Source organism: Serinus canaria, chromosome 2 (genome assembly GCF_022539315.1).
Source record: "Serinus canaria isolate serCan28SL12 chromosome 2, serCan2020, whole genome shotgun sequence".
NCBI lineage: Eukaryota > Metazoa > Chordata > Aves > Passeriformes > Fringillidae > Serinus > Serinus canaria.
Window position 1 is genome coordinate 130,350,269 of NC_066315.1, and position 24,954 is coordinate 130,375,222.

Below are 24,954 nucleotides of genomic sequence, written 5' to 3' on the forward strand. Positions count from 1 at the left end.
TAATCTGTAGATATGCACACATGGACACAGGATGGTGCCCTGAGCAACCTGATCGAGTGGAAGGTGTCCCTTCCCATGGCAGGGGAGTTTGAAGGAGATCAGCACTGAGGTCCCTTTCAACCCTAATTATTCTATGACTCAGTGATATCAGATAATCAGAAATGTATTTTATTCCTTGCTCACTAATGTGAAATTTTCCTCTGGCAATTACTCTGAATGAAAGTGAAAACTGGGGAATGGGCAGTCCTGGACCAGTCATTGGTTTAGGGTTTAATTATTAATTTTCCTCCCACAATAACTGTAGAAAGGCTGAATTTGTTGAATTTCCAGCAGAACGAAGCCTACCTACCTCTATCTAGTCCTGGAACACTGAAATGTTATTGCAGTTGTGTTTAGAAAAGATGACTTTTATAATGTTTCTGAAGATTTTTCTAAGCCATCTTCTCTTGGGTTCTTTGAAATCTGGATACCTGGCTCTGGAAATTCCAAATCACCCTAAATGCTGATACTGTAAAATTTAAAAATTAGCAATATTGTGTTTCTTTGATGAATGCAAGTGGTGTAGTGTAGAGGTTTGTTAGCATTTGCATAACGTAATGTGACTTGAAATTTCACTCCTAGAGCATCAGAAATTCTTACCAATTGCATTCTCTATTTTGTGAAGTATGTATTTATAGTTACATTACAGTGAAAAATAATTGAGGTTATAGTGAAAGTTAGAAAATACATCATAACTATTTTTTCATATGCATATTTGTTATAGTTTGTTGAATTATTTAACTTTTTTTTTATCCTGAATATCCTTACTTCACACAGCACAGCTGTTATCAGCCATTTAGTAAGGAGCTCTTGAGTACAGGATTTTCCTGTTCATTCAGTTACCTGTTCATACAGTCTTACAGCACGTATCTAATCCTGAATCTGCAGCAGAATTTCCTTTGCATGCCTTACAGCTGTAGCATCTGAGCACTACAGGAATACTAATTTACCTGCACAACCCTCACATGGATGATGGAATACAATGCCCTTGACATTCCACAGAAGACAACTGAGTCACAGGGGCATTAAATATTTTCTCATTTTATTAATGTATCAACTTAAAACAAACCATTTAGTTTTCCAAAATACTTGAAAATATAGAATTTGATGTTGGAAACACAGCTCGTATTGTCTTTGGGTGAAGCAGAAATCACTTCTGAATATCAAAGCCCAAGGCATCAAAGTGAGTAATCAGTAAATGTGACACATATTTGACCTTCACTATAAATACTTGGTTAAGTAGCTTGAAAAAATTTTTGCACAGAGGCCGAGATTTCAAGGAAACAATAAAGTATGTGAACAACCTCATTACTGCCCCTTTTTTTTGTTTTCCAGCTATCTAAAGACATAATTTCAGGGAAGACTTTAGTTATATTGATCCATATTTGGGTACATTAATAGACCTTTGAATCTTCAGGCCCTCCTGCATGTTCTGCTGCCACTTGAGAAAAAAAAACAGTTAATTGATAGTAATGATGGCTTTTCATTCTAATCAGGAACAGCACAGGAGGGGTTAAGATACCTTCTATCAGGGACCTGTTGATCACTGCTGCCAGAATGGTTTTCTTTTATCCTTCTGCTACCAGTTCTTATACGTCCTCCGTCCCCACGTTTGTCAGATTTCCATATTCCCAGACCCTTCATTTGTGCATTCCACTTCTCTCAAGGTTCTCACTATAGTTTCCGGGTACAGCCTTTTTATTTCATTTCTTACACACCTGAGGGGCAGTAGGACAGATTCCTAGTGAAACTAGCAAACATGGAAATTGGCACCAGCTTGCAAAGTATATATTCACAAATAGTGTAAGTGTTCATGCCATTTCACCAGTTCAGCTGTATTTTGCATTTAGTGTTAAATCTTTCCCCTCCATAATGTTTTGCTGAATACTGAAGTGAAAAACCATAAATTAATGCATCATAATCTTCAATCTATTTATTCTTACAAACCATTTAAAACTTCAGAAATTTCTTCCAGGATCTATTCTTAGCCAGAAGGCTTTTTTTAATCATCTTTTTGCTGCTAATTGGAACTATCATTGCGCATGACTCACCGGTAATTTCTCTGAATTTTAATGAAGTGTTTGCCAGTGTAGTATAACAAAACAGCTCCACCATCCCTTGCAGATTTTTCTAATCTCAGCTGTTACCACTATGAGATCCTCTTCAAATAAACTAACCTTTACCAAGAAGCCTTCCTTGGGGGATGGAAGTTTCATTGGATGAGTAATGGAAGGCTCATTCTGCATGTGATTGCGTCAGAACAGCACATGCAGAGAGTTACAAGAGCCTGACAGCTCCTCAGCAGGCTACTGGAAAATGAGTTACTAACTGCCCTGTGGGACAGAAGTCCCCTAACCACAGCTTCTTCCAGGGTGAGGTAGCTTGGCCGTCAGCAGGCCTGGAGAAAGTGTTACACCACCAGATCCTAGCTCAGCTGGCAGTTGTTCTTTGAGGACAAGAACCTCAGCAAAACTCCCAGGAGCTCTTGCAAGATCAACAAACAGTATGTGTGATGGGAGACAGCTTAGCTAATCATTTGAATAAATAAAGGCACTGCTGGAGTAGAGTTATGTTGCAGGCCTTGAAGGCTATTCTTTTTTGGTGAATATCTGGCAAAGAATGCTGCTGCTAAGTGACCTATTTTCTAAAGACATAGTGTGTGCTTCATGGTCATTTATGTATATGAGGTTTATAACTGTAGTAAGTGAATTGCTGAAATGCATTGAATATACTGGTAGGTGCTGCCTGTTGGTTACAGATGATCAACTGTTCTGAAAAGTCACCACATTTTTGAAAGCTGTGTTTATGCAGACAAAATTGTGGAGCAGTTGGGATAACTATACAGTTTTCTGTGTCAATTTTGAGTGTTCAGAGCTCAGTGGTTTAGTTGTAATGCCATTTCTCTTTCAAAATACATTGTTGGTGTGCTGAGGTTAAATTTCAAGTACAAGACTCAAACATGCCTATATTCTATAATGCAAAATACTATCGAGCAGTTAACAGAAAAAAACCTGCAAGTGGTTCCCAGTGTTTGCTGTGTTAGATAAAACCAGTACTCCTTGCAAATAGTTTGTCAGCTGAAGTAGATAAGTAGATGGTGTTCCACAGAAAGCTCCTATGGTTTCACCACACAGGAAACCAGGTTGTCAGTCTGTATTAGCTCGGAGATCAAAAAACTACAGCAAGTAGCTAAACTTGGAAACCACTAATTAAATGAGAATAACAGGATACATTAATGTACTTCTTGCCACATGAGTTGATTATTTTGTACATTTTTGGCAACTAAAGAAAAACTATATTTCTTCCAGATTTAAGGTAATAGGATCCTAGGAGAAATAAGCATTCATCATCAGGCCTGTAGGAACAGACCTCAACTTTAACCCCACAATGTATTAGAGGACTATTCATTCTCTTTCTACAGAAACTAATTATGTAAAATTTTTTAAATTCCATTTACATCACTTTACATGACCCTCTATCTTTTATATTCAGTCTGTTACTGGATTGTACATCCAGTTTTTGTCTTAATACATTAAAGTGAACTATTTATTGCTTCAGCATTAGATATAATTCATTATGTGAGGAACAAAAATGACCATCTTGTTTTAATAGGTTTTGAAAAATTACCATCTTTACCTTTTAGTCCGCCTTCTGGATTTTTTTAAATCACCCTTCTTACCTATAAAAGCTGTCTTTGATGTAGTCTTTCTCCATGCAAATGATGCAAGAACATGTTTATGAAGTATAGCTTCATAAAATTTGCCTTTAAATACTTATACACGCAAATTATGGATGCTTTATACTGAAGTCCTCTTTCTGCAGTAGTTTCTTGGGAAGGCATTGGGTTAGATGTGAAGTAATGGAGGTCCTTGATATTTCACCTTTATAAATAATTTCTGCAGAAGACAATATTCAAATAAACTAAGAAATGTTGTGTCCCACTGAAAGATAAAGTGAGAACTGGGAAGCTGGTGGGTTTCTCCTTCATGCCAGTCCCTCCACACATGATCTGGGGACCATGAGGGGCACAGCAGGGGATCTTGGCTTCGGTATAAAAAACAATAATCAGAACTGCACCATGGCACTCTCTCCAGCTTTTTTTTTCCTCACTGTTTGCAGAGGCAACAATTGTATCCATTACCAAGGTCAGTGGTTTGGAGAAACCTGGAAAATAGCAGCTACCAGAAACCCTCTAGAATAATATCTCCAGCAGGTGATAGATTAGTTGGAACAAATTGGAACCATTGCACTTCAGCAATCCTGGTTTCTTTCAAGCTGTTTTAAAAATGTCGTCATTTTAATACACAATATCAGCCCTGCGGAACAGTCCACAGCAGGTTAATTTGAATCATATGATGTATCACTGCCCTCAGCTGACATGAGCTCCGTTCCATGTGTGAAGCCATAATAAATCCATTCCCAACCGAGGCAAATTCCCTGTGAGAAGGTGAACTAATCCAGGCCTCACACTGGCATGTTAGCCCTCCGTAATTGAAAGCAGGGCCACCTGTTCCCAGCACAGTTAGCCTATAGAGAGAAAATTAGCATTAGATCAGATACTTAATATATTGAAAAATCATTCATACTACTTGCAAGTTCAGCTGTGGGCTGCTTAGCATGACATCATATATAAACCTAGGAATGTGCCCACTTGATCCCAGTTTAACAGTTTTGTTAACCGTGGTGTTTGTTAACTTTGAAAGGAGAATTTTTTGATTTAATGAGAGCTGACACGTGAGAAGGGGAACTAGCCAGGGTGCAGACTTTTCTAATTAACTCTGGGTCATTTGCAAAACTTTTGAGCTTTCTAGTAGGGCTTTTTTTTCCCTTTGCTCTTTTACAAACAAGTTTTTAAAGCACTGACACTGTAGCCATGAAATTATATTTATTTGATTAAGAGGGCAAAGAGAAATATTCCAAACAGGTGTACCAGCCTGTAGGTATTGCTTTGGACTTGACACATCTATTGTCTGTAATATCAGTGTAATAATGAGGAAAATCATCAAAGTAACTTTCTAAAAACAGTGTCTACGACACTTATTTTAAATTCCATTTCTTATATGTCCAAGTACAGAAAATGAAAACTGCACACTGGAGCCACATGGATAAGTTGAAAAATATTTTCTTATAATCTTTTTCAGTGTGTTGGGATTCTTTTAACGCTTATTTCAGACATTTGCTCCATTTTCTGAAACGTTCTTTTTTTTTTTTTTTCTTCCCGTGTGCTTCTTAATATAGATGTATTATTCAGCAGCTAAGCAGAAAATAGAGAGTATTTATGGGTTCTTTTCTTTTCCACAAACGTGCTCCATGACCTGGAACAATTTATTTCGTCTCACTGTATTGTGCTTCATCTTCCCTGACTCTCTCTTAAGAGAGTTAATGTTTCCCTTAGCCTGGCTTTTCCTTTCATGATAGTGCCTCCCGATGCCCCCATTATAATTTTTGGCCTCAGCTCCCAGCCCTTGGCACACTTCTGTATTGTACTGAGCTGTATTTGAAAGCTGCACAGTTGCTTAATTTCAGTCATCATCTACTGAATGGCAGTAACCCTCCATTGTTTATTAATGGCATCTTTGGGCTTCTTGACCTACAACAATTTATCTTGGTTTACTTGTGACAGTTTTAAAAAATTAATACTATTGCATCACTCTGAGCTTTGTCTGAGATCTCAAAGCTGGAGCTGTTCATGTCTAAGTGTCACCGTCAAGCAATGTCAGTTCCATGACCACACTAGGGCATGGAACAAGTTGTTATTCCTGCTGGGGAGCACCCAGCACTGCTCAGGGTGATTAACTCCCTGTTAATCTAGTTTGCCATATTGGCCTTGGAGAGCTGCTTCTGTGGGGCTGCAGCACAGACAGCAGCGGGTAGGAATACTGAGCAGTGACCACCAGTCTCTTCTAGACTAACTGGCATCTGTCTCACAGAAGCAGAATGCAAGATGGACTGCAGATGGCCTCTGAAGCCTTGTCTCAAGTTTCTTCCTCGTTTTCCCTTGATCCAAATTGGGAATGATGAATTAGAGGATAAAAACAATTAGTTAGGATTCTTCTTGCTTTTCAATTTCTCTTCATTTGTGTCTCTTTTGATGCTTGACCAGACAATTGAGAACAGTACAACTGGTCTTTCCATGTCTCTTTCCTATTTTTATAAATTTAATTTTTGCAATTCAGCCATTACCATTTCCTGAAGGGCCACCCTGACTCCAAATCAGAATCAGGGCTCAAGATTACCTTTACCTTCCTCATATTTCCTCTGTAAAGTCCCTACATCAGGATGGGTGGCTAAGTGAGAAAGAATATCACTGTTGGTAAACTGTTTCATGCCATCATCTGCTCTTCTCCTTTCTAGGACTAGGAAATTAAATCATCTTAAGAGTTTAGGATAAATAGTAGTTTTTTTCCATAGAAGTACTTTATATCAGAAGTTTAATATTTTACAGCCTTCTTAGGGAAGGGGAGAGTAAGATCCATGTTCACCTCAAGGAGAAAGACTTGGCCTCTTCTGTTTCAGCTGTGAGAAGTACAAGATTTCACTACTGAATGAAGGTTATGGAAAATGAATCAATTCTTAGGAAATGGCATATTTTTCTCTCACACATTTCAACACTTCTTGGTCTTCGAAAGACTGTGGTTTTATAAATGATAGAATCATTACGGCTGGGAAAGACCTCCAAGATCATCAAGTTCAGCCTTTAACCTAGCAGTACCATGGCAAGTAAATCATAGCACTGAGTGCCATGTCCAGTCATTGCTTGAATCCTTCAAGGGAGGGTGACTCTACCACCTCTCTGGGCAGCCCGTTCTAATGACCATCCTTTCAGTGAAAAATTTCTTCCTGAACTGGACTTCCACTGGCACAGTTTGAGGCCATTCCTTCTGTCCTGTCACTGGTTGCTTGGTAGAAGAGGCCACTTCCCACCTGGCTCCAGTCTCCTTTTAGGAAGTTGTAGAGACCAATAAGGTCCCCTTTAGGCCTCCTTTTCTCCAGGTTAAACAACTCCAGCTCCCTCAGCTGCTGTTCATAAGATTTACTCTCCAGATCCTTCACCAGCTTCATTGATCTTCTCTGGACACTCTCCAGCCCCTCAATGTCCTTTGTCTAGTGAGGGGCCCAGAACTGGCCACAGCACTTGAGATGTGGCCTTCCCAGTGCCCAGTACTGGGGACAGTTGCTGCTCTGGTCCTGCTGGCCACACTGTTGGTGATACAGCCAGGATGCCATTGGCCTTGTTGGCCACCTGGGCACGCTGGCTCATGTTCAGCTTCTGTTAATCAGCACCCACGGGTCTGCTTTACAGACACCTTTCCCTCGGCCTTTAGCATAGTATGGTATTGTTGTGACACAAGTTCAGGACTCACATTTCACCTTATTGAACCTCATAGACTTGGCCCATTGATTCAGCATGCCCTTATTCAGCTTATGACTAATTTTCATGGCATTTACTTTCTGGTATCTAAGATTGAGAAAAGACTATGGTGGTTTTTAAGTCATAGAAGTAGTAACATTTTGTACATTACCCTATGGCACATGTTAGAATAAGTCCACTGAAGCTTCCAGCTCTAGTAAACTGGAATTTACCTGGAGTAACCATGCTAGGAGCTTTTGTTATTTTTGTGTTGCTTATTCATCCATAGCCCTCCAAATAAAAAGTCCTTTTGAGTAACATCATTATCCCAACTTAACAGATGAAAAGTATATCTTCCTAATACAAATTTGAATGTTATGGAGAACAAGAAAAAAATACTTATAACCCTGATTTTTTTTTATCTGCAGCTCTAAGTAATAAAATGACAAAGAAAGAAATTGCTTCAGACAGAAATTTCAGAATGCTGCTCATAGGTTTCTTTTTATAGTTGTTATGATTGAGTTCAAACAGGCCATATTGAATCCATTGGGTTTTTTGTAATAGATTTCAAAATACATAATAAATGTAAGTAATATGATGACTAATGGGTCAAGTGAAGTTGGAACTTTTAAAATGAGAAAATAGCTGGAAACGGTTTTCAGGAAACTATTCCAGTTGATTTTTGGTCCCCCACAAGGTGTACATTAACATAAAACTCCGTAGAATCACCTCTGGGACCTGAATTCCCTCTCTGATTTCATTATTCCAAAGTGTTTCTTTTTCCTCCACTGTTAAGTCATCTCCTGGTGTGGTGGGAGCATATAATAAGTGTAATTTATTTATATTTATCTAATCTCCTTTTAACTCACTAGTTATTTCATCATTCTGTTTCCTAGCTGCTGTTCAGAAAGTTGTGAAGGCTAATTAGAAACTAATAATTGAAATACATGGATTTACTGGGTAATCTAAAGAGAACTAGTGAAGAAATTGAGGAAGAGAAAGAGCAATTCAAACTCTACACTCAAATGCTGTAATCAAAAATTGCTTTGATACCAATTAGTTCCATCAGAAATAACTCACTTGATGCACTCGATTTGCAGGCACAGTAATTTTTTTCACTTTTTTTTTGTGGAAATAGATAACACCTGGCAAAATAAGTTATTGCTAATACATCTAAATCTAAAGAATGCATTGGGTTATAATTTTAGTAGCCAGTCACTCACAGGCAAAGGAGAAGCTGATGTAATTGAGACGTTAAAGATGACTTTGAACTACCTTTTGCTCTGTGTTGATTCTGATGTAATTTTGGGAAATTCAAAGAGTTAGTGGAGTTAGAGGAAGCCTGTGTTTCCTACAGGTATAGAATCTACATAGTGTTATGTGCTGTTCTTCCCAAGGTGTTTAAAATAATCTAAAAACACTGTTACACTTGGATTTTGCACCCCAAAAATTTTATTGCAGTTGAATCTGTGTGACTCATAGATTTTAAAGCTCTTTTTAGTGCATTTTGACTGTCTGGTGAAGCAGCTGAATATCTATCTTAATCAACTCCTATAAATAGCTCTTCGTGTTTCATCAGTTTTCATTGTTCTGTCCATCACTTAAATATATTTTCCTTAGGAGGAATGTCAAAGTTTCTTTTACATTGCTAAGGATAATGTATAAAAGAGGTCAAAGACTAAAGATTGCTCAATTGTGTTTCTTCTTTTCTTTTTGAATGTTTTACTTAAAATGCCAAAGAATCTCTTTACATAATCTTTAACCAGTTGTAAAAATAACCTGTATCATTAGGAGATAGTTAAAATATTTCCAGTGAAGGTTCCAAAGTCACATTTTCTGCAGTTATGCTTTTGGCTGCCACCACATTCTGTCAGGGCTGATTTACTGGATAATAATAATTTCGTGCAAAACTTTGTCAAGTTATCAGTCATGACAGCATTTTTCTGTGTGACATGCACAGTTTCCAAACAGAAAAGAGGGGAGTCATTTGCATTTATCTGGTGTCCTGGTGGCCCTTTTTTATTGCTTTCTTGGATGAGTGGCCAAGAGCAGTGATAAAAGCACAGGTCCAAGTGCCGAGTACGTTCCACCACTGAGCTGCACCAGCACCCTGTGTCTTCTCTGCCCTGGCCAAAGGAAGCCCTGAAAGGAGCTTCTGCCTTTGTGGTCATCTCCTTTTCCATCCTTCACACACAGTTTTTGGATGTGTTAAGCTTTGGATTAAGCCCTTGACATCTCTTGAGTCATCTTAGGTCTAAGAAGTTTTTGGGTGTCGGAAGGTTTCTTGGGATTTTTCCCCACTCTGGGCTATATTACCATAGGAAAGTGCTGGCAATTAGATATGTATTAGATAAAGCAATTAGATGTGAAAGTTAGTCTCCCTTTACTAACTTAGAAACTAAATTATTTAGCAAAAGCAATAAATAGCATCTATTTATTTTGCTTCTTTATTACTACATTACTAAGGGAAAAATTTAAATTTATAAGGAAGTTGTCTTCTTCCGTTTTTTAACATTTTATTTTAAAACACTCAATTTGACTATTGTAAATAAATTAATGTCATAATGTCACATGGGTCTCTACTTTCTTCCTAACTCCTTTCTCTATTCAAAAGAAGGAGAGGCCTAGTGATGTCCACATATAAGGCAGAAAAATCCTGGGATATTCCAAGTGCCAAGAGCGTAGGGAGTTTTACCAAGGTATTATGACATTTTTCTTCCCATGATTTTAATTAAAATGTCAGTACACAATGATTTTGCAAAATCTTCCAAGTTGATCTTCTGTGGTTTTGGATGCCTGAAAATCTTCACAGAATCATTGAAGTTGAAAAAGACCTCTGAGATCATTGAGTCCAACCTTTGATCAACACTGTGTCAACTAGACCCTGACTAAGTGCCTTGTCCAGTTGCTTCTTGAACACTTCCAGGGATGGTGACTCCATCACCTTCCTGGACAGCCAATTCCAGTGTTTAACAACCCTCTCCAATCCTGTTTTCTTCTAATGCCCAGGTTTCTAACTTGGTACTTGCCTTCCTGCTAGGCCCACTTATTAGCTAGTGTTTTGCCAGTTCCTAGTTTAGCATGGAAGGCTTTCAGTGCAAGAGAAAGCATTTTCAGAAAACCAGTAATTAAAGCTCTAAGTTAAAAATTGCTTTTCAGTCTTAAATTTCAGTTAGCTGTAGCTTGTGGAATAGTGCAGACATCTTTCTAATATTGTTTTGGGTTTTTTTAGTTCAGCTATGACAGATCTTACACAGCCATTATTAAATTTCTCTTATCTTTATAGAAAATGTGCCAGATATTTTTGGGGGAGGAGATCAGAAAAGTACTTTGCCATATGCCTGTGAATCTCTGAAGTCAGTATAAACCTGTTCTTAAAAGCAGCTCTGAAATTCTGCCCCTACAGCCCTTTAGTGTTGGTGTAAAAACTTACCTAAAGAATGGGAAAATCGAGCTCATTAGTTTGTATCAATGTTAAGAGTAAAATGTGATGCTGGACAACTTGAAACTAGTTTCTATGAAATATTCATTAATCTCTGTAAAACCTTCAACAGACAGTGTTTCCTGTATATGTTTATAATGAAACTTGAAACTAAGTAGTGCTGTTTGAACATTTCATCTTAGTTTAGATGTATGCACAGAATTTTAATCACTTTTGGTTCATGGGGTTGGGGCAGTGGCAGTCAAACAGCAAAGGGAAAAGCTCTTTTCCCCCTAACCAGAACAGCTGTCTCATTGCTGGTCAAAACTGACTTTGAAATGAAAAATCCTAAAAACTAAGTTAAAAGCTGGATTTCTGTAAGGAATTGTTACATACTGATGCTGTAGCACAGAAATAAGTTTCAGCCTTCATAAAATCCTGCTTCCTATCTGTGAAATAATTTTGGCAATTCCTACATCTCAGCTACCAAGATATCACTATTAACAATGTTGTTCATATTACTTGTGGTTCCTAAAAATTCTCTGAATCTTTTAGTAATCCGAGAAACACCAAAACCCTTTTTGGTGAGGAGATTAAAAACATTTTAAAAATGATAATGACTTTAAAAAAAATTAAAGCAATACATTATTCCAATATCCCTGGAAAATGAAGAAATCTAAACATGCATCAGTTTTTGTATTTGCTTTTTATTTCACATTTTGTCTTGAAAATGCATTGAAGACTGCTGCTTATGAACTGTGTAGGAAACAACAGAATACACATGTTATTCACTCATTTAAATGTGTTGAAAATGCTCACTGTTGCCTTTGGAGTTTAGTCAAATAGTTCTTATGGATATAAAACTCAAGAGAATGTGAAGTATATTTTTATTCTGACACAAAAGAACTAATGTATCTCCCCTCCTACACACTCAAATAAAGTGTGTGTCTTTCAGATAGCTGTGGTGATCCCTGGGAAGAAACAAGATAAATCCACTTTGTACCATGTTTCTTCCTTTAAAACTGTACATAGTGACGGTTGCTTATAGTATTTTTCATTATATTTTAATTCAGATTTATTGCTAAAAATACTGGTTTGTTATGTTTTGATTCAGTCCTTGTAATGAAACATGGTGGAAATATGATGGAAAAGCTATTTCCACTCAATGCTTATATTTGCACACAGCTTGAATAATTGCACTATAGCTTATCACATTTCTTTCTCCATTTCTCCCCTACAGCTGACATAAATGTGGACATATCAAAACCTTTGAAAGCAAATCTCAGTTTTGCCAGACTTGACCAAATAAACCAGTTCTTGAAGAAAATCATAACCACAAATGAAGATGTTCCCAGGAAGGAGGCTGCTTCATCAGGTGGCATTACTCCAGATGAGGACATCACTTTGATATCCAGACACCCCAGTACAAAGGACTTTCTACCTGCAGCCCACACCAGCACTGTGCAAAAGGCTTCAGTGCAGGAAAACCTGTGGCAAGCCCTTTCCTGCTTCCAGAAAATTTCCATTCACACCGTTCAAATGGTTGTTTTGATGGAAACCATCCCACACCCCAGTAAACCTTGTTTGTTAGTCTCTTTCTCGAACCTCAGTGGAAGCCTGAATATTAAAAGTGGACATAAAACTGCAGGTAAGAGGGGTTTTTTTAAAGTTGGAACAGCTACTGGTTTGTGTAAGTGGTGGTCTAGTGACCATTTCAAAGTGTGGGGCATTGCAGGGAACTGCTCCAGCCAACATCATAAATCTACAACAGAAAATAGCAAATCCCTGATAGACTCCTTTCCTTTCTGTGAGGGAGCACCCAAGAATGATTAATTCTGTAGTTAATATCCCCTAGCTTGTAATAACTAATTTATTGATGGAATTCTGGCTTAAATAGTGGTTATGAGAACCACTCCTCTGGTATTCCAGTAATTTAGCACATAATTCAAAGGGCAAAATTTTGACAGTTTTCACTCTGTAACTAGATTTTCTTAGGACCTTTGTTTCTGTATTTAAAAAAATGTAAAAATAATTGTTCAGAGCCCTGACAGGTGCTACTATGTAAATATTGGGTCATGCTGTTATTCTCCTCCAGATTTATGAAGTTTTCAATTTTTACATGTTTTCTCTGCACACCTGAGAGTCACACAGGGAAAACAGGCACTCTGGCCTCATTACTGAAGCACTGCAGGTACAATTAACCAGATACCAGAGACTCATTTAAAATGGAGATATTTTGAGTGTCATTGTAAATTGTTTTATAGCATTTCAATAAAATGAATAAGATGGTGTATTTCCATAGTGTGGAGATGAACCAGATGTGGGTAGTTGGAAGAGCAGCTTGAAAGGTAAAACGGTCTCTAGCTGAGAGGAACAAGTTGTTGGCCAGCTGAGGTGGTGATTTACTTCTTTTTCATCAGAAATATTTTTCCTCAGGCCCGCAAGTTCCAGTTTTTCTTTATTGTTTTAAAAGTTAAAAATGAAAAGTTTAGGGTTCATAGGACATGAAAACCCGTGAAAGTGCCGGGGCCAGAAACTTTTGATTTATCCATTAATAAACAGCAGTGCAGGCAGGAACAGTGCCTGTGTTCCCACGCTTTTCCACTCGGATCACAACTCTAGCATAGAAGGCACTGCAACTGAATAAAAGCCTTTATAATGTGCTTTAAATAGTTTTAGTTTTGTTTCTGTGTCATAATCCTCTTCCCTTCCATGGGTTCCCCTCTATCATTTGTGCTTTATCTGTCCCATGGCACATTATGGTGTCCACATCACGCTTCGATACATCAAAGCCAGGCTGCTCCCTCACTGTTCTATAAAGCAATTTGGCAAACTCACACTGTATTTCACATACTCTGGGGGTTTTCATCCTCCCAGAAGGAGGACGTACCTTGCCCTGCATGTTAAGCCTCAGAAACATTTTCAGCTATGAAGTTCTGTTTCTTAATTCTTCTGGCAGTCTGAGGAAATCAATCTTTATTTTACGCGGTATAAGCCGTACATGAATCTTCAGTATGGTCATAGTCTGGCAGGCGTTGTGAAGTGGAGCAATACTGATGTCAAATCTAATGAAAATGGACATTAGTTATTCTATATAAAGAACTTCCATAACCAGACAATTAGTAGACATCAACAGACGCTTTTCACATTTTTTTCCAGTTAAAAATGCTTTATCTCTGCTTTATAAAAAGAAAAGTACATCTGCATGAGGTTTTGCATACCGTTGTGATGGTGCAATAAAGTTCTAATTAGAGCAGAAGACAAACTTCCACAAAACTGATTGAAATTGTCAAAAATCTTTTAAGAAATTGCTTGTTTTGTTTTTTTGTTGGTTTTTTTTTTTTTTAACGGTTGTGAATCTGAATTTAAAGTGCTGATAGAAATCAAGATGGAAATTACAACTTCAGGAGAGAAGATAAAATACTCAGTGTGGGGGAAAGGGTATTATAATGTTAAAAATCCTTTAGAAGAATACCACAGTTGCTAACTAGATTTGTTTTATTATTACAAAGAAATTATGCATGCTAACCTGATTTTTAAAAGTTTTTAGCTGTGTCTTGAGAGTAAGGAACATTTAAGTATCTCAGTTCTTCACTACTGTTCTTTTTATAAAAGGTTTTTTAGATACACCTTTTGAGCTGAACAGGGTTAATGTCACATTTTTTTAATAGAATGAAACTAATACACGAATACTTCCCTGTGTCTTTGATTTTACAGTCAAAAAACTATTGTGACCATCTGCAGCAGCTGCATTTTACGAATTATTTGCTGAACCAAGCTAAGCGCAATGACAAAAGTAGTCATCTCAGATGTACTGTTAAAACAGAGGAGGAAAAAGGAGCATTGCTTGCCTTTTGTACAGTATGGCCATCTGCTGTACAGATGTTATTATATAGAATGACTTCAGATACAATAATTGTAGAAAATTTTCATTAAAACCTCAACAATTTGCACTTGTTTACTTGAATCTGCATAACTCCCCAGTGAGACAACACAATACGCTTGGGGTTTCTTTGGTTCTCACTAGCTTACTCTTTGATCCTTTTTGATGTGCTGACTTTAATAAACATAGTTTAAAACACTATTCAAAAACATCATGGAAAAAACTACAAAGGAACAATTATAGCAGTAGAAACTACTCTAATCCCTTACTTACGCAAGCTATTTTTAGTGAAATATGGTTTTTTACACGTTTTATGTGGCAGTGTTTTATAAACAGTGTAAACGACCCCTTTCCAGATGAGTTTTAATGCAGGAGATGAAGTTGTATTGTAAGGATTCTATTTGCTAGGAATTATTGAGCAAAAAAAAACTCTAGCAAGAATATGTATAGTAGGCATTTTCCCTCCCTTATAGGGGGAAAATAAAAGTGCATGACCTTGTGTATTACTTTCATTTCTTTTCAGCTGAAATTAAGAAGAAAGCCTGCTATCCAACTTTTTTTGTTTTAATTATCAGTTTTCCCTCTAGACTTTACTAGTTTAATCATGAAAACTAAAGGCATTCTAATTTCATTTTTCTTCTTGATTTCTTACGAAACTAAAAAAGTTTTAGCCTCTGAAAAACAGCAAGGCTAAGTAGTTAAATAATTTCACTTCTAACAAAATTAATTATAAGTGTTGAACACTCATATTGCAATTGAATAAAACTAAAACACCTCAATTTCTATATATACTGCTGCACTGTTGTACAACCCCAAACCTTTAGTGTGTCAAGGGACTTCATCTTTTGGACATTTTTCAGGTTTTAGTACAACAGTTACTTATAACAACATGGTTACTATTTCTGTTAGAATACTTATGTTCCACTCTGTGCTCATGTTTAAATACTCACTGTTTTGGTTTTAGTAAAATAATACTGTTGTAGACTGTATTGCACTGTACTGGCACAAAAAGAAAAAAATAATAAAACAAAATCCCTTTTCAAAAAAATAATCATTTTAAATAACTTTAAAAGAGGTTACCGTAACAGTTTTCCTGATGCCCTTAAGGGTAGGGCTTCATCGTTCTGATGTTCAATAAAACAATTATCTCGAGTCATTTTATATTTTGTGGCTTGGAGTTGCAAGTTAAAACTTGTACCCATTTTTTTGAAAACCAAACACTTAGCTTGGCAGCTTATTTGTACTGTTGATGAAAACCCCAAGTCCAAGAACTGCTGTTAGATCTGGTTCAGTGATTTTTGTGCTCTGAAGTATGTGGCATCTTCCACAAATGCTTAGAGCTCGAGTCCCATGTACCCAGTCAGATCTGAGATTGCTTGGTACTGTGTTTGAGGTGTGTGACTCACTCCTTAACTGTCACAGGGCATTAGAATTGAAGTAAGTTTTAGCAAGAAATGCTAGAAAATAGAATGCAATTCTAAACATATGGCTTTCAGTTAATTTAGGATTGTAGTTGAAATTAGCACTACCTACCTGCCAAAAGAGCAGATAAATTAAGAGAAGTTGAGGACCATTCTTTCCCCAAAGTGAAAGACAGCAAGAAGCCTGAAGCCTCTCAGTGGAGCCTCATTTTACTCTGGCTGGACACAGGAGGGAAGTCGTGCTGCTCAGTGTGTGAACTGAGAGTGTTAGGGACATAAAATATTCCAAAGATCATACACAGAATTCCCCAGCCCTTTGTCCCATATGTAGAGATGATTACTTTAGCATATAAATAAGGGGGGGAAAATAAACACTAGTTGAGCCTATGATAATTGCAAGTATTTTTACCAAACCTGAAAATAATTACATACTTCAGATACTTTACAGTACTTTTAGAAATTAAATGCAGATATGAATTGGTATAGCACAAAGACCAAACTTCAATTTGGAGTTAACTAACTCCCTTGAGGAAAGTCTGCTAAGGCGTTGTCATAGCCTTTGGATGCTGCAGATATGCAAGTTAGCCCATGGGGAAATAAAACTTTAAATTAGATATGACTACCTAAAATAATATGCAGCAGTAACAAGCCATTTACAACACCCAGAAGGCGTTTGTTACTTTTAGAAAGAAATATAAACTCTTTCCAACACTTGAACAATAGGAAATTAATTCTCTGTCAGTAAAAGCCAGAGGACAAACTAAATATTTAAATGGCCACTGAGGACTGAGGTGGAAGTGCAGCTTGTAGACAGCTATACAAATCACTAACAAACCTTAATGAATATTGGGTGTGGGCATCAGGGTCCTGTCAGATTTGACACCGTGTCCCAAGTAGCTTAAACCCAACACTCAAGGAAAGGTGGAGACCTCATCAGGTCTCTAACATCTGGGATTTTATTTGTCATTTTGGCATATCCTGCAAGCGCAAAAGAAAGAGTAAAAGGGGATTATCCTGACAATGAAATGAGTTACTGAATCTTGTGATAATGAAAAGCAGAAGAATTCTAATTCCTTTCTATAGTCCCTGAGGTGGAGGTGCGTTTATAGTTCTGCAGGAGTATAATGTAGGAGGGAAGAACAGATGGCCTAAAATCCATGAAACAAGACACCATCTAATCCCAGGACTGAGTCCCACTATTAATCCTGGCCAGATTCCCTACTGATACTTTGTAATAGGGTTCAGAATTGCTACTGATGAACTAGCACCCTTAACTTCAGAGAGTATAAAAAAGAATTAAAAGTTCCTTGAAGGTTGTTTGTTCAAGACAGTGTGCACTAATTTTGTAGACCTGCATTTGCTATTGGAGTAAAGCAGCTTTAAAAGTATTTCAGATTAAATTTAATTCAGAACAAATATGGTTGGGGTTTTAATATCTTCAGTTTTTATTGTGAAACTAATTACAAATTTTTTGCGACTGGAATTTCTTTTGATGGTGGGATCCCAGTGTGTATGTGGTAGTAGTAGGTGATACAGTATTTACATAGAAGTCAATTTAATAGACTGTTCAGATTCATGAGACAATAGATATAACAGTGAAAGCTGGTTGTTTTCTTTATACATTTTATGCTTTCTGTGATGTTCTTCTGGTTCAGTCTTCATTTTTCAGTGTGCGGTATAGGACACAGAGGTTAGCCATTATTTCCAGTCGTAGGGCCCAGTTACTTAAGCTGTTTTAATTGATGATATGCTGACATGTTTCTTCTTTTTCCATGTCAAGAATATTTTTATGGGATGGAATCACTAGCTTGCTGCCCAGACAAAAGGTGCAATTTCATAGAGAATTCAGGTTGTTATAGCCACACATTTCCACACGCTGCCTTGTGCTAGCTCAGTTACTCAGGTAGCTGATCAATGGATTGAGTCAGGGCACTCATTTCTCTGAAAACTAACCCAGTACTAAAGAGGAGTTTGAAACAAGATTGACTCCTTCAGCTGGCTCACTGGAGAGGTACACTTTAATGACCGTGCTGGCACAAATGAGAATACAGAGAAGTGTACAAATGAGGAAGGATTGAAGGGAGAAGGCTGGAATAAGCCTGACCTGCACTGTCCTTCATCCTCAGGAGCCACATTCCAAGAGTGCAGGGAAACCTGTATGGTTTGTGTGGCTTGGGTGTATCTGTCAAGCCTTGAACTTCCACAAGCATAACTGACTGGGTTAGAGAGGCCCAAATAGAGCTCAGTTGCTGCCAGGCACTATCTTCAGATTGGTTTATTTATAAAGAAAAGTTACCCTCTAGTTCATGGATGATTTAGTTTACTAAAGCAGTTAAAATTCACTGAATCCAGTATAGAGCCAGAGGAGCAAGACATCAAAGCTGTAAATCTAAATCAGCTTTGTGGTGATTATATTGGATACATTTTGAGTGGCATCCACTATTTTGTAATGCTTCATGTGCTGGGTAACTATTCAGTGCCTGATTTTTCAGTTGTGCTAAGTATCTACAACTTTAAAGATCAGTGACATTTTTAGGTCCCAGCTATCTCCTGGTAAGCAAAAGTTTTTGAACAGCCACCTAAAATTAAGATGTGAAAATGCATAGATCTTTTTCTTAATTGAAAAACATCCCCATGTCCATCTGTAGAGCTGGAGTAAGAATGTTTAGCTGCTTTTCTGAAACCTGGTGATATCTAAAAAAGTTCATGATAAAGAACTAATTACTACTCATATCAATATAGCACTCACTTTTGAAAGCTCGACTCACAGATGCAATATGAACACTATTTTTGTTGGTTTATATTATGCATTTTTCTCCACCTAATTGGAATAACATAAGGCAATATGGAGCTTTACAAGTATATTGTAAACTATTGTACTCCCAAGACAGCCTTGACCAATAATTAAAATCCCTTTGGATCTAAACTTTAATATGCCCTCTGTGATCAGGCATCACAAAATCCAAAATTACCAAACCACCAAGTGAATTGAGATTTTTTTCAGTTATTTAGTATGCAGTAGTGTAATGAACATAATGTACCTGCCCAGTTATTCTTTAAGGGAGATGAGCTCATTTCAAATAGATAACCATCTTTGACTTCTCTTCTGATTCATCACTGACCTGAACTCCATTTGAACCTTGTTAGACACAAAACAAGCAGGATTCCTGGCCTGAGCTATAAAATATAATTAAGCCCTTTTGAAATGATGTGTAAAAGAACATAGCTTTACCCCTACTATAACTACTACCACCACCACAACCAATAAAGTTAAATCAACCACTGCCTGTAATGGATTAAAATAATAAATGTTCCTGGATTTTAGTGTTTGAAGTACTTGAAGAAAACAGGCTCCCAACAGCCAGTACCGCTGAATGCATGGGGACATTTATTAGTGATGAATTCAAGGGTTTGGCCTGTTTAAGATCATTACTTTCTGTTTACCGTGTGTTACACATCTCATGTTTTTACAGAGCCCATATGTGTCCCAATGTAATGCTGAAAAACTCTCTTTCACTAAAGAATAGCTAATTGGTAACATGTAAGTATTGTTCTCATGGGGAGAATGAACCATCATAAGATTCAGCTCACTACTAATGAGAAATCCAGTGCGGTCAGTGGATTGTTAACTAAATCTCTCCTGGAAAATTGTTCTGAAAATTGTTCTTTACTATGCTTCACCATCGGTTTGCTACTGCTGTTTCCAGACTTGAGTAAATTGGCTGGCTCTTAAATTAACTGCACTATTTCCCCTGTAATTATTTTCACAGCTTTGTTAGCCTTTCTTCCCAGAAGATGATTTGTCAAGGATCCTTGTCCGCAGAGCGTTATAACTGTAGTATAACTACTCAGTATGTGATGTATCTACAGTTTTCTTAAGAGGAAAGATTTTTGTAGACAGTTGTAGCAATCTATTAGATAAAACAGCGTATTTACATTTTAATGGCTGTCTTAATGTCAATGACAGTCTGAAAGTAGCTGCTGAAGTTACAAATGTGAAGAGTGAATGTTCAGAACCAAATGTCACAGACTATCACTTTTGTAGAAGGTGGTAAGTAAAACCACTTGCTAATTGATCTTCAGCAGCAAGATTGTATCTCTGCCATCCAGGCACGGAGGACCCAATGGGGGAGCCTGGAGTTCTTCCTTCAGAGGGCACCAGGATCCCTTGGGTGGGAATACATTCCACAGGCTGCTGCTGGTGGTGACACCACATTGCTCACATGCCTCTGAACCAGCGTGGCTGAGTCTGTGCCCTGGGACACACTCTTGCTTCTGAGCTGCCCAAACTCAGAAAAGCAATTTTCTTCATAGTGCTATTGTTTGTAGCAAAGCTACTGGCTTTTCAGAAGGGAGCTAAGTGCCAGTTCAGTGCCTTTGCTACCTTTGTTAAAATACATGTGTTTTCATTTTCTTAATTCTCTTGTCCCCTATTGAAGTTTGCCAATTAAAATCATGCTCTGTGTTGCATTAGGTGACAGTGCAATGAACCAAACAGCATTTGCAAGCTAAGGAAGAGCAAATGCGCAGGGAATAATAGGAGGAAAAAAGCTCCTTCTATATTTCTACTCATTTCATTTGGAGTTGATTCAAATGTCAACACTGAAATGTTTTTGAAAACAGAAAGTCCATGGTTTATGTCAAAACATTGTCTTTCCCTTTGTTAATCAGGAAGAACAAACAGAGCTCTTTTTTAATACCTGTTTTGCTTAAACTCTAAGTGATTGTTACTGTAAGGCACAGATTTTTTTTTATATATTTGCTGCATCTATTAAAATGGGCCAGCTCTTTCTATTAACACAAAAGGATTTATGCACACACAGCAGTTTAACAAGGATGAAGCCTCCTATTACTGACAAATGCTAATGCAACTCTACTATAATTATATATAAACCCTAAGCTAACTATGTGTAAAACTCTATTAGGGTACTCAGATTCTGTGAGATGTCTTTCTAAATCTTAGCATAAATCAAGTATGTACTGACTAAAAAAAGATGTTAGAATATCAAAGTAAATGTCTTTAGGTAAATTTTTTTCTCTGTTTGGTTGTAATGATCTCCACCTTTAATTTTGAAGCAAGGTAATTTTTTGAATGTGACAAGCTAGTTATCTGTAAACCCTCCTACATTGTTTCCAGCCATATAAAAATACCTGGATATTCCTTTTGAGCAAATGTCATCATAAAGGTAATCCTTGCAATAGTACACAGAAGCCTGGTCTAAGTTCTCTTTTGCTCCATTAGTGTAGATGTGTTTTGTGGTGCTATTGTGTTTGGGGCTGGAGTCTGACAGGGGAGGGCTGGCAGCATTTTTTTAAATGCTGTCCAAAGCAAGTGCTTCATATTTATTAGTCTCTTGGAGGAGTATTTTAAAAGTCATGAAACTATTTGTTCCTAAAAGTAAATTATTGCACGTACTGAAAAGTGCATTGGTGTTCATGAGCCATAATCCAAAGAGCACAAGTTAACCTCTACATGTCACAGCAATCATTTATGAAGATATATTGCTTCTTTGTGCTGCCATCTCAAGTTCACTTCAAATGGAGACTTTGATTTAATCTATTGAAACTGAAGGCAGACTTCCACAATAGAGGTTTGTGAGAGATACATTGAAGGACTGACTGAAAACAGTGTGTGGTATGGCAAAAACAAGGGAAGATTATTTTGCATCTTTACTTTTCTAAGGTGATTGCTTTAGGCATGGGAAAGCACTTCACAGACTGAACATATACTTTATATACTTTTGGAGTTTCCATAGAAATAGTACCTTACTGGAACTTCTCTCAGACACATATCTCTTTACTTACTACTGCTTTTTAAGGTTTATGCATATTTGTTCTTCATTTCTTTTCCTTAAGCTTCCTCAGAACATCACTTCATTCAAGTTTGTTTAAATGCTCTCTGCATTGCAGTTTTTCTAACAGTGAGCAGTGGTTTTTTTTATACTGAGTCACTTCATCCCTGAAAGGAGATGTAGGTACAACTGCTAGAAGGGACAAGGGTGTGATTCTTGTCTGCACAAGGGCACTCTAGGTCACAGCAAGAAAAATTAAAATCTCTTCCTGAGTTCCTGAGCTTTTCCTGGTATTTGTAGGACACAATCCATGCATGTGTCTTGTAATATTTCATGTATTGAAAACTAACCAACACTTCCTTATTCTTAATTGTTTCTTCATTTCTCATTGTTTGCTTAGCATTTGAGAAAGGCACTGCTGGTTTTGAACCAGCAGTATTATGTGCTGAATGCTCAGTTCTGCTTCTAAGCTGTGGGATATTGTGTTTTCTTTGTACTTTGTGGAGCTGAGATGACAACACAAAGAGACTGCAAAGCATAATCCTTCCAAGTGTAATCCCAGTGAAAGAAAACATAAATAAAACCACTTGTATTCTGGCATTCCTTTTCCCCTTCTGTTATTTCTGCAACTTGGCACATATCCCAATAAAACTATAGGAAGAAATTTCTCTATACTGAAGAATTGTGCAATAGTTACCAAGAATTTCTTCTCTTTAAAATCAAAATTCCATCTATAATATGAAAAAAAAAAAAAAAGAAATTCCAAGTACTGTAGTGCCTCTTAAAATAACTAACCATAGCAGGGTGTCGCTGTGTGTTGATGCTACTTTCTTGATTATCACTGAAATTCGGTGTCAAAAACCACCTTGAACAAATCTGTCCCATAAGCCTGTTACCAGTGAGAGCAGATGTAGGATTTCAGAAGCCAGCCTAAATAAAAAACCCCAAAGCTGGAATTCCTTTTCCAGTCAGTGACAACAGTCCTGTTGATTGGCATGTGACAATGGTTTGTTTGAGTCCTTGATCATTCTTACTAAACTCCAGCTGCTCAAGGGAGAGATGGTTTAAGTTTGTGGTTCCTACTCAGGTTGGACACAATTCAATGCCATTATTACTGTGGGCATTGTTGGACCACCTTCCTAGGATTTGCTGTTTTTTAAAAAAATATGCAATGTATTTCCTTCCATTTCAAAAAATAGTGCTCAGTATTATGAAACTGTAAGCCCCAGGATGCAGACAGACTTCTTCCTTGGATGCTAGGAGAGATTCATAGGAGAAGTTTTATTGCATGGATTCAAAACAGTGAGTTATGTTTTGGGGGAATTTTTCAACCAGCAAAGTTATAAAAATGTAAAATGAAACTGTACCTTGAAACACCTGTGTGTAAGCCTTAGGTGTTTTTTTTTTTAATCTTTTGCCTTTTGTAAATGTCTAGTTTCATTAGAAAAATAAGCTGTGTGCATTATAAAGTAGGGTGGCATCCAACATTCAGGGTGTTGAGTCTAAGTATTAGCACCAGAGGAGATAAAAGTTAAGCCAACCTCAGATGTAGTACTTCCCATGTAAATATACAAAAGAAATAGAGATATTAGGCATGGTTTATTTTATTAAACAGTGATTTGCAGTAAGTTAAATTTGCAAGCTGGGATATTTCTAGATGATGCTTCTGTCCTCAAAATGTTTGTCTTTAATGAGAGTATGTAAGTTCTGTCATAAATGTAATCTGCCATTATCATTGTTAGGTTTTATAAAGCTATGTAAAGTTCAAAAGGTTATGGTACGAAAACTTTAAACTCTTTTTCTCAGGAAATGTGCATTATGTATTTTGAGATAAGCATTTGTTTTGAATTATTTGAATTCAAACAGAACCCTTCTTCTCCTGCTAAGTACTCCTAAGTCTAGCAAGGTGCTATGCTATAGTAATTAACCTGGACAAAAGCAGAAAGAACTGTTCAAAATCTCTCTTTCCTATCAGTTTGAAATATAATCAAGTGAAGCAGCTGTTCTTGTTCTTAATAGACTTTTTTGAAAAAAAAATTTCATAGTTTAATGAAAAATGTCTCTTCTCATAAACCTTAAAATACTCAGAACGCAAAAAGTCATGTTTTGGCAAATGGTTCTTTGGAAGGAATGTGGATGAGACATACCTGCTCTGTTATAGCAACATGGTTTAAAGCCTGGTTGATAGTGTGGGAAGAGCAAGCTAAGTAAAAAAACCCAGAAAATTTAAAAAAAAATACAGATCTCGTTGCCCAGCTGTGAAGTCCTTGGAGACAAGAGTGATTGTCCACACAAGTATTTCCATGAAAACCAGTGGGACTACTTGTGTGAGTAATGGCTTGTAGGCAGGGATCCCCAGGCTCATGGTAAAGTGAATTCAAGAAATAAGCATAAAAATGTTGGGAGAATAACTGCCAGTGGGATTAAATTTCTCTTTCTTCTTTTAGGAATCCATGGATCATCTTTAGTCCTTGACATAAAAGATTTCTTACTTAAAACAAGTCTCAAAGAAAGAGCGAAATCTCTGATTGGCCCTTTTTGCTGCTCTGTTAACGTGGAAGCCAAGTGGTGTAAGCACAGTGGTGATCCTGGCCCGGAGCAATCTGTTCCAAAAATCTACATTGATTTGAGGGGAGGACTGCTGCAGGTCTGTATAAGATGTTTATGGTTGTGCTGTTGAGCTGAACTGGCTTTGGATGATTGAGTTTTCAAAAATAAATGTCATTAAAGACTTCACATCCTACAACTGGTTGCTAGGTTGGGGATTTTTGGATGTGTGATTTGGGTGGTTTTTATTTTACCTTATAAAATAAGTATCTACTCTTTCATGTAAACTGTTGATTGAAAAATTGTGTACTGTGTTTTGGGTTCTATTTTTTTTTCTAAAAATACTGCTTAAACCCTGTATTTTAGCTGTATGTGTGTGTTCCTTAAAACTACTGGATCAAATTACTAACACTTAATATCTAGGGTCATGTTCTGATGGGTGTGTTTGTCCATGATCTACGTGTCTGTAATGCCTAGGGGTAGCCCTAAGAACATATCCT

At 37.2% G+C, this 24,954-nt stretch overlaps 2 protein-coding genes across 8 annotated transcripts in view; one reads left to right on the plus strand and one right to left on the minus strand.

Annotated features, from left to right (window-relative positions):
• The window catches only part of VPS13B (vacuolar protein sorting 13 homolog B), a 430,054-nt gene that overhangs the window by 323,267 nt on the left and 81,833 nt on the right, over nt 1–24,954 (plus strand). For all 7 annotated transcript variants that reach the window (XM_018912403.3, XM_030234395.2, XM_018912397.3 and 4 more), the window contains 2 exons: nt 12,052–12,459; nt 24,355–24,554. In XM_018912403.3, coding sequence (XP_018767948.2) covers nt 12,052–12,459; nt 24,355–24,554 — 608 coding nt within the window. The remainder of the gene's footprint in view (nt 1–12,051; nt 12,460–24,354; nt 24,555–24,954) is intronic.
• PABPC1 (poly(A) binding protein cytoplasmic 1) overlaps nt 1–24,954 on the minus strand; it is a 688,709-nt gene that overhangs the window by 236,486 nt on the left and 427,269 nt on the right. The gene's annotated exons all lie outside the window — the stretch shown is intronic.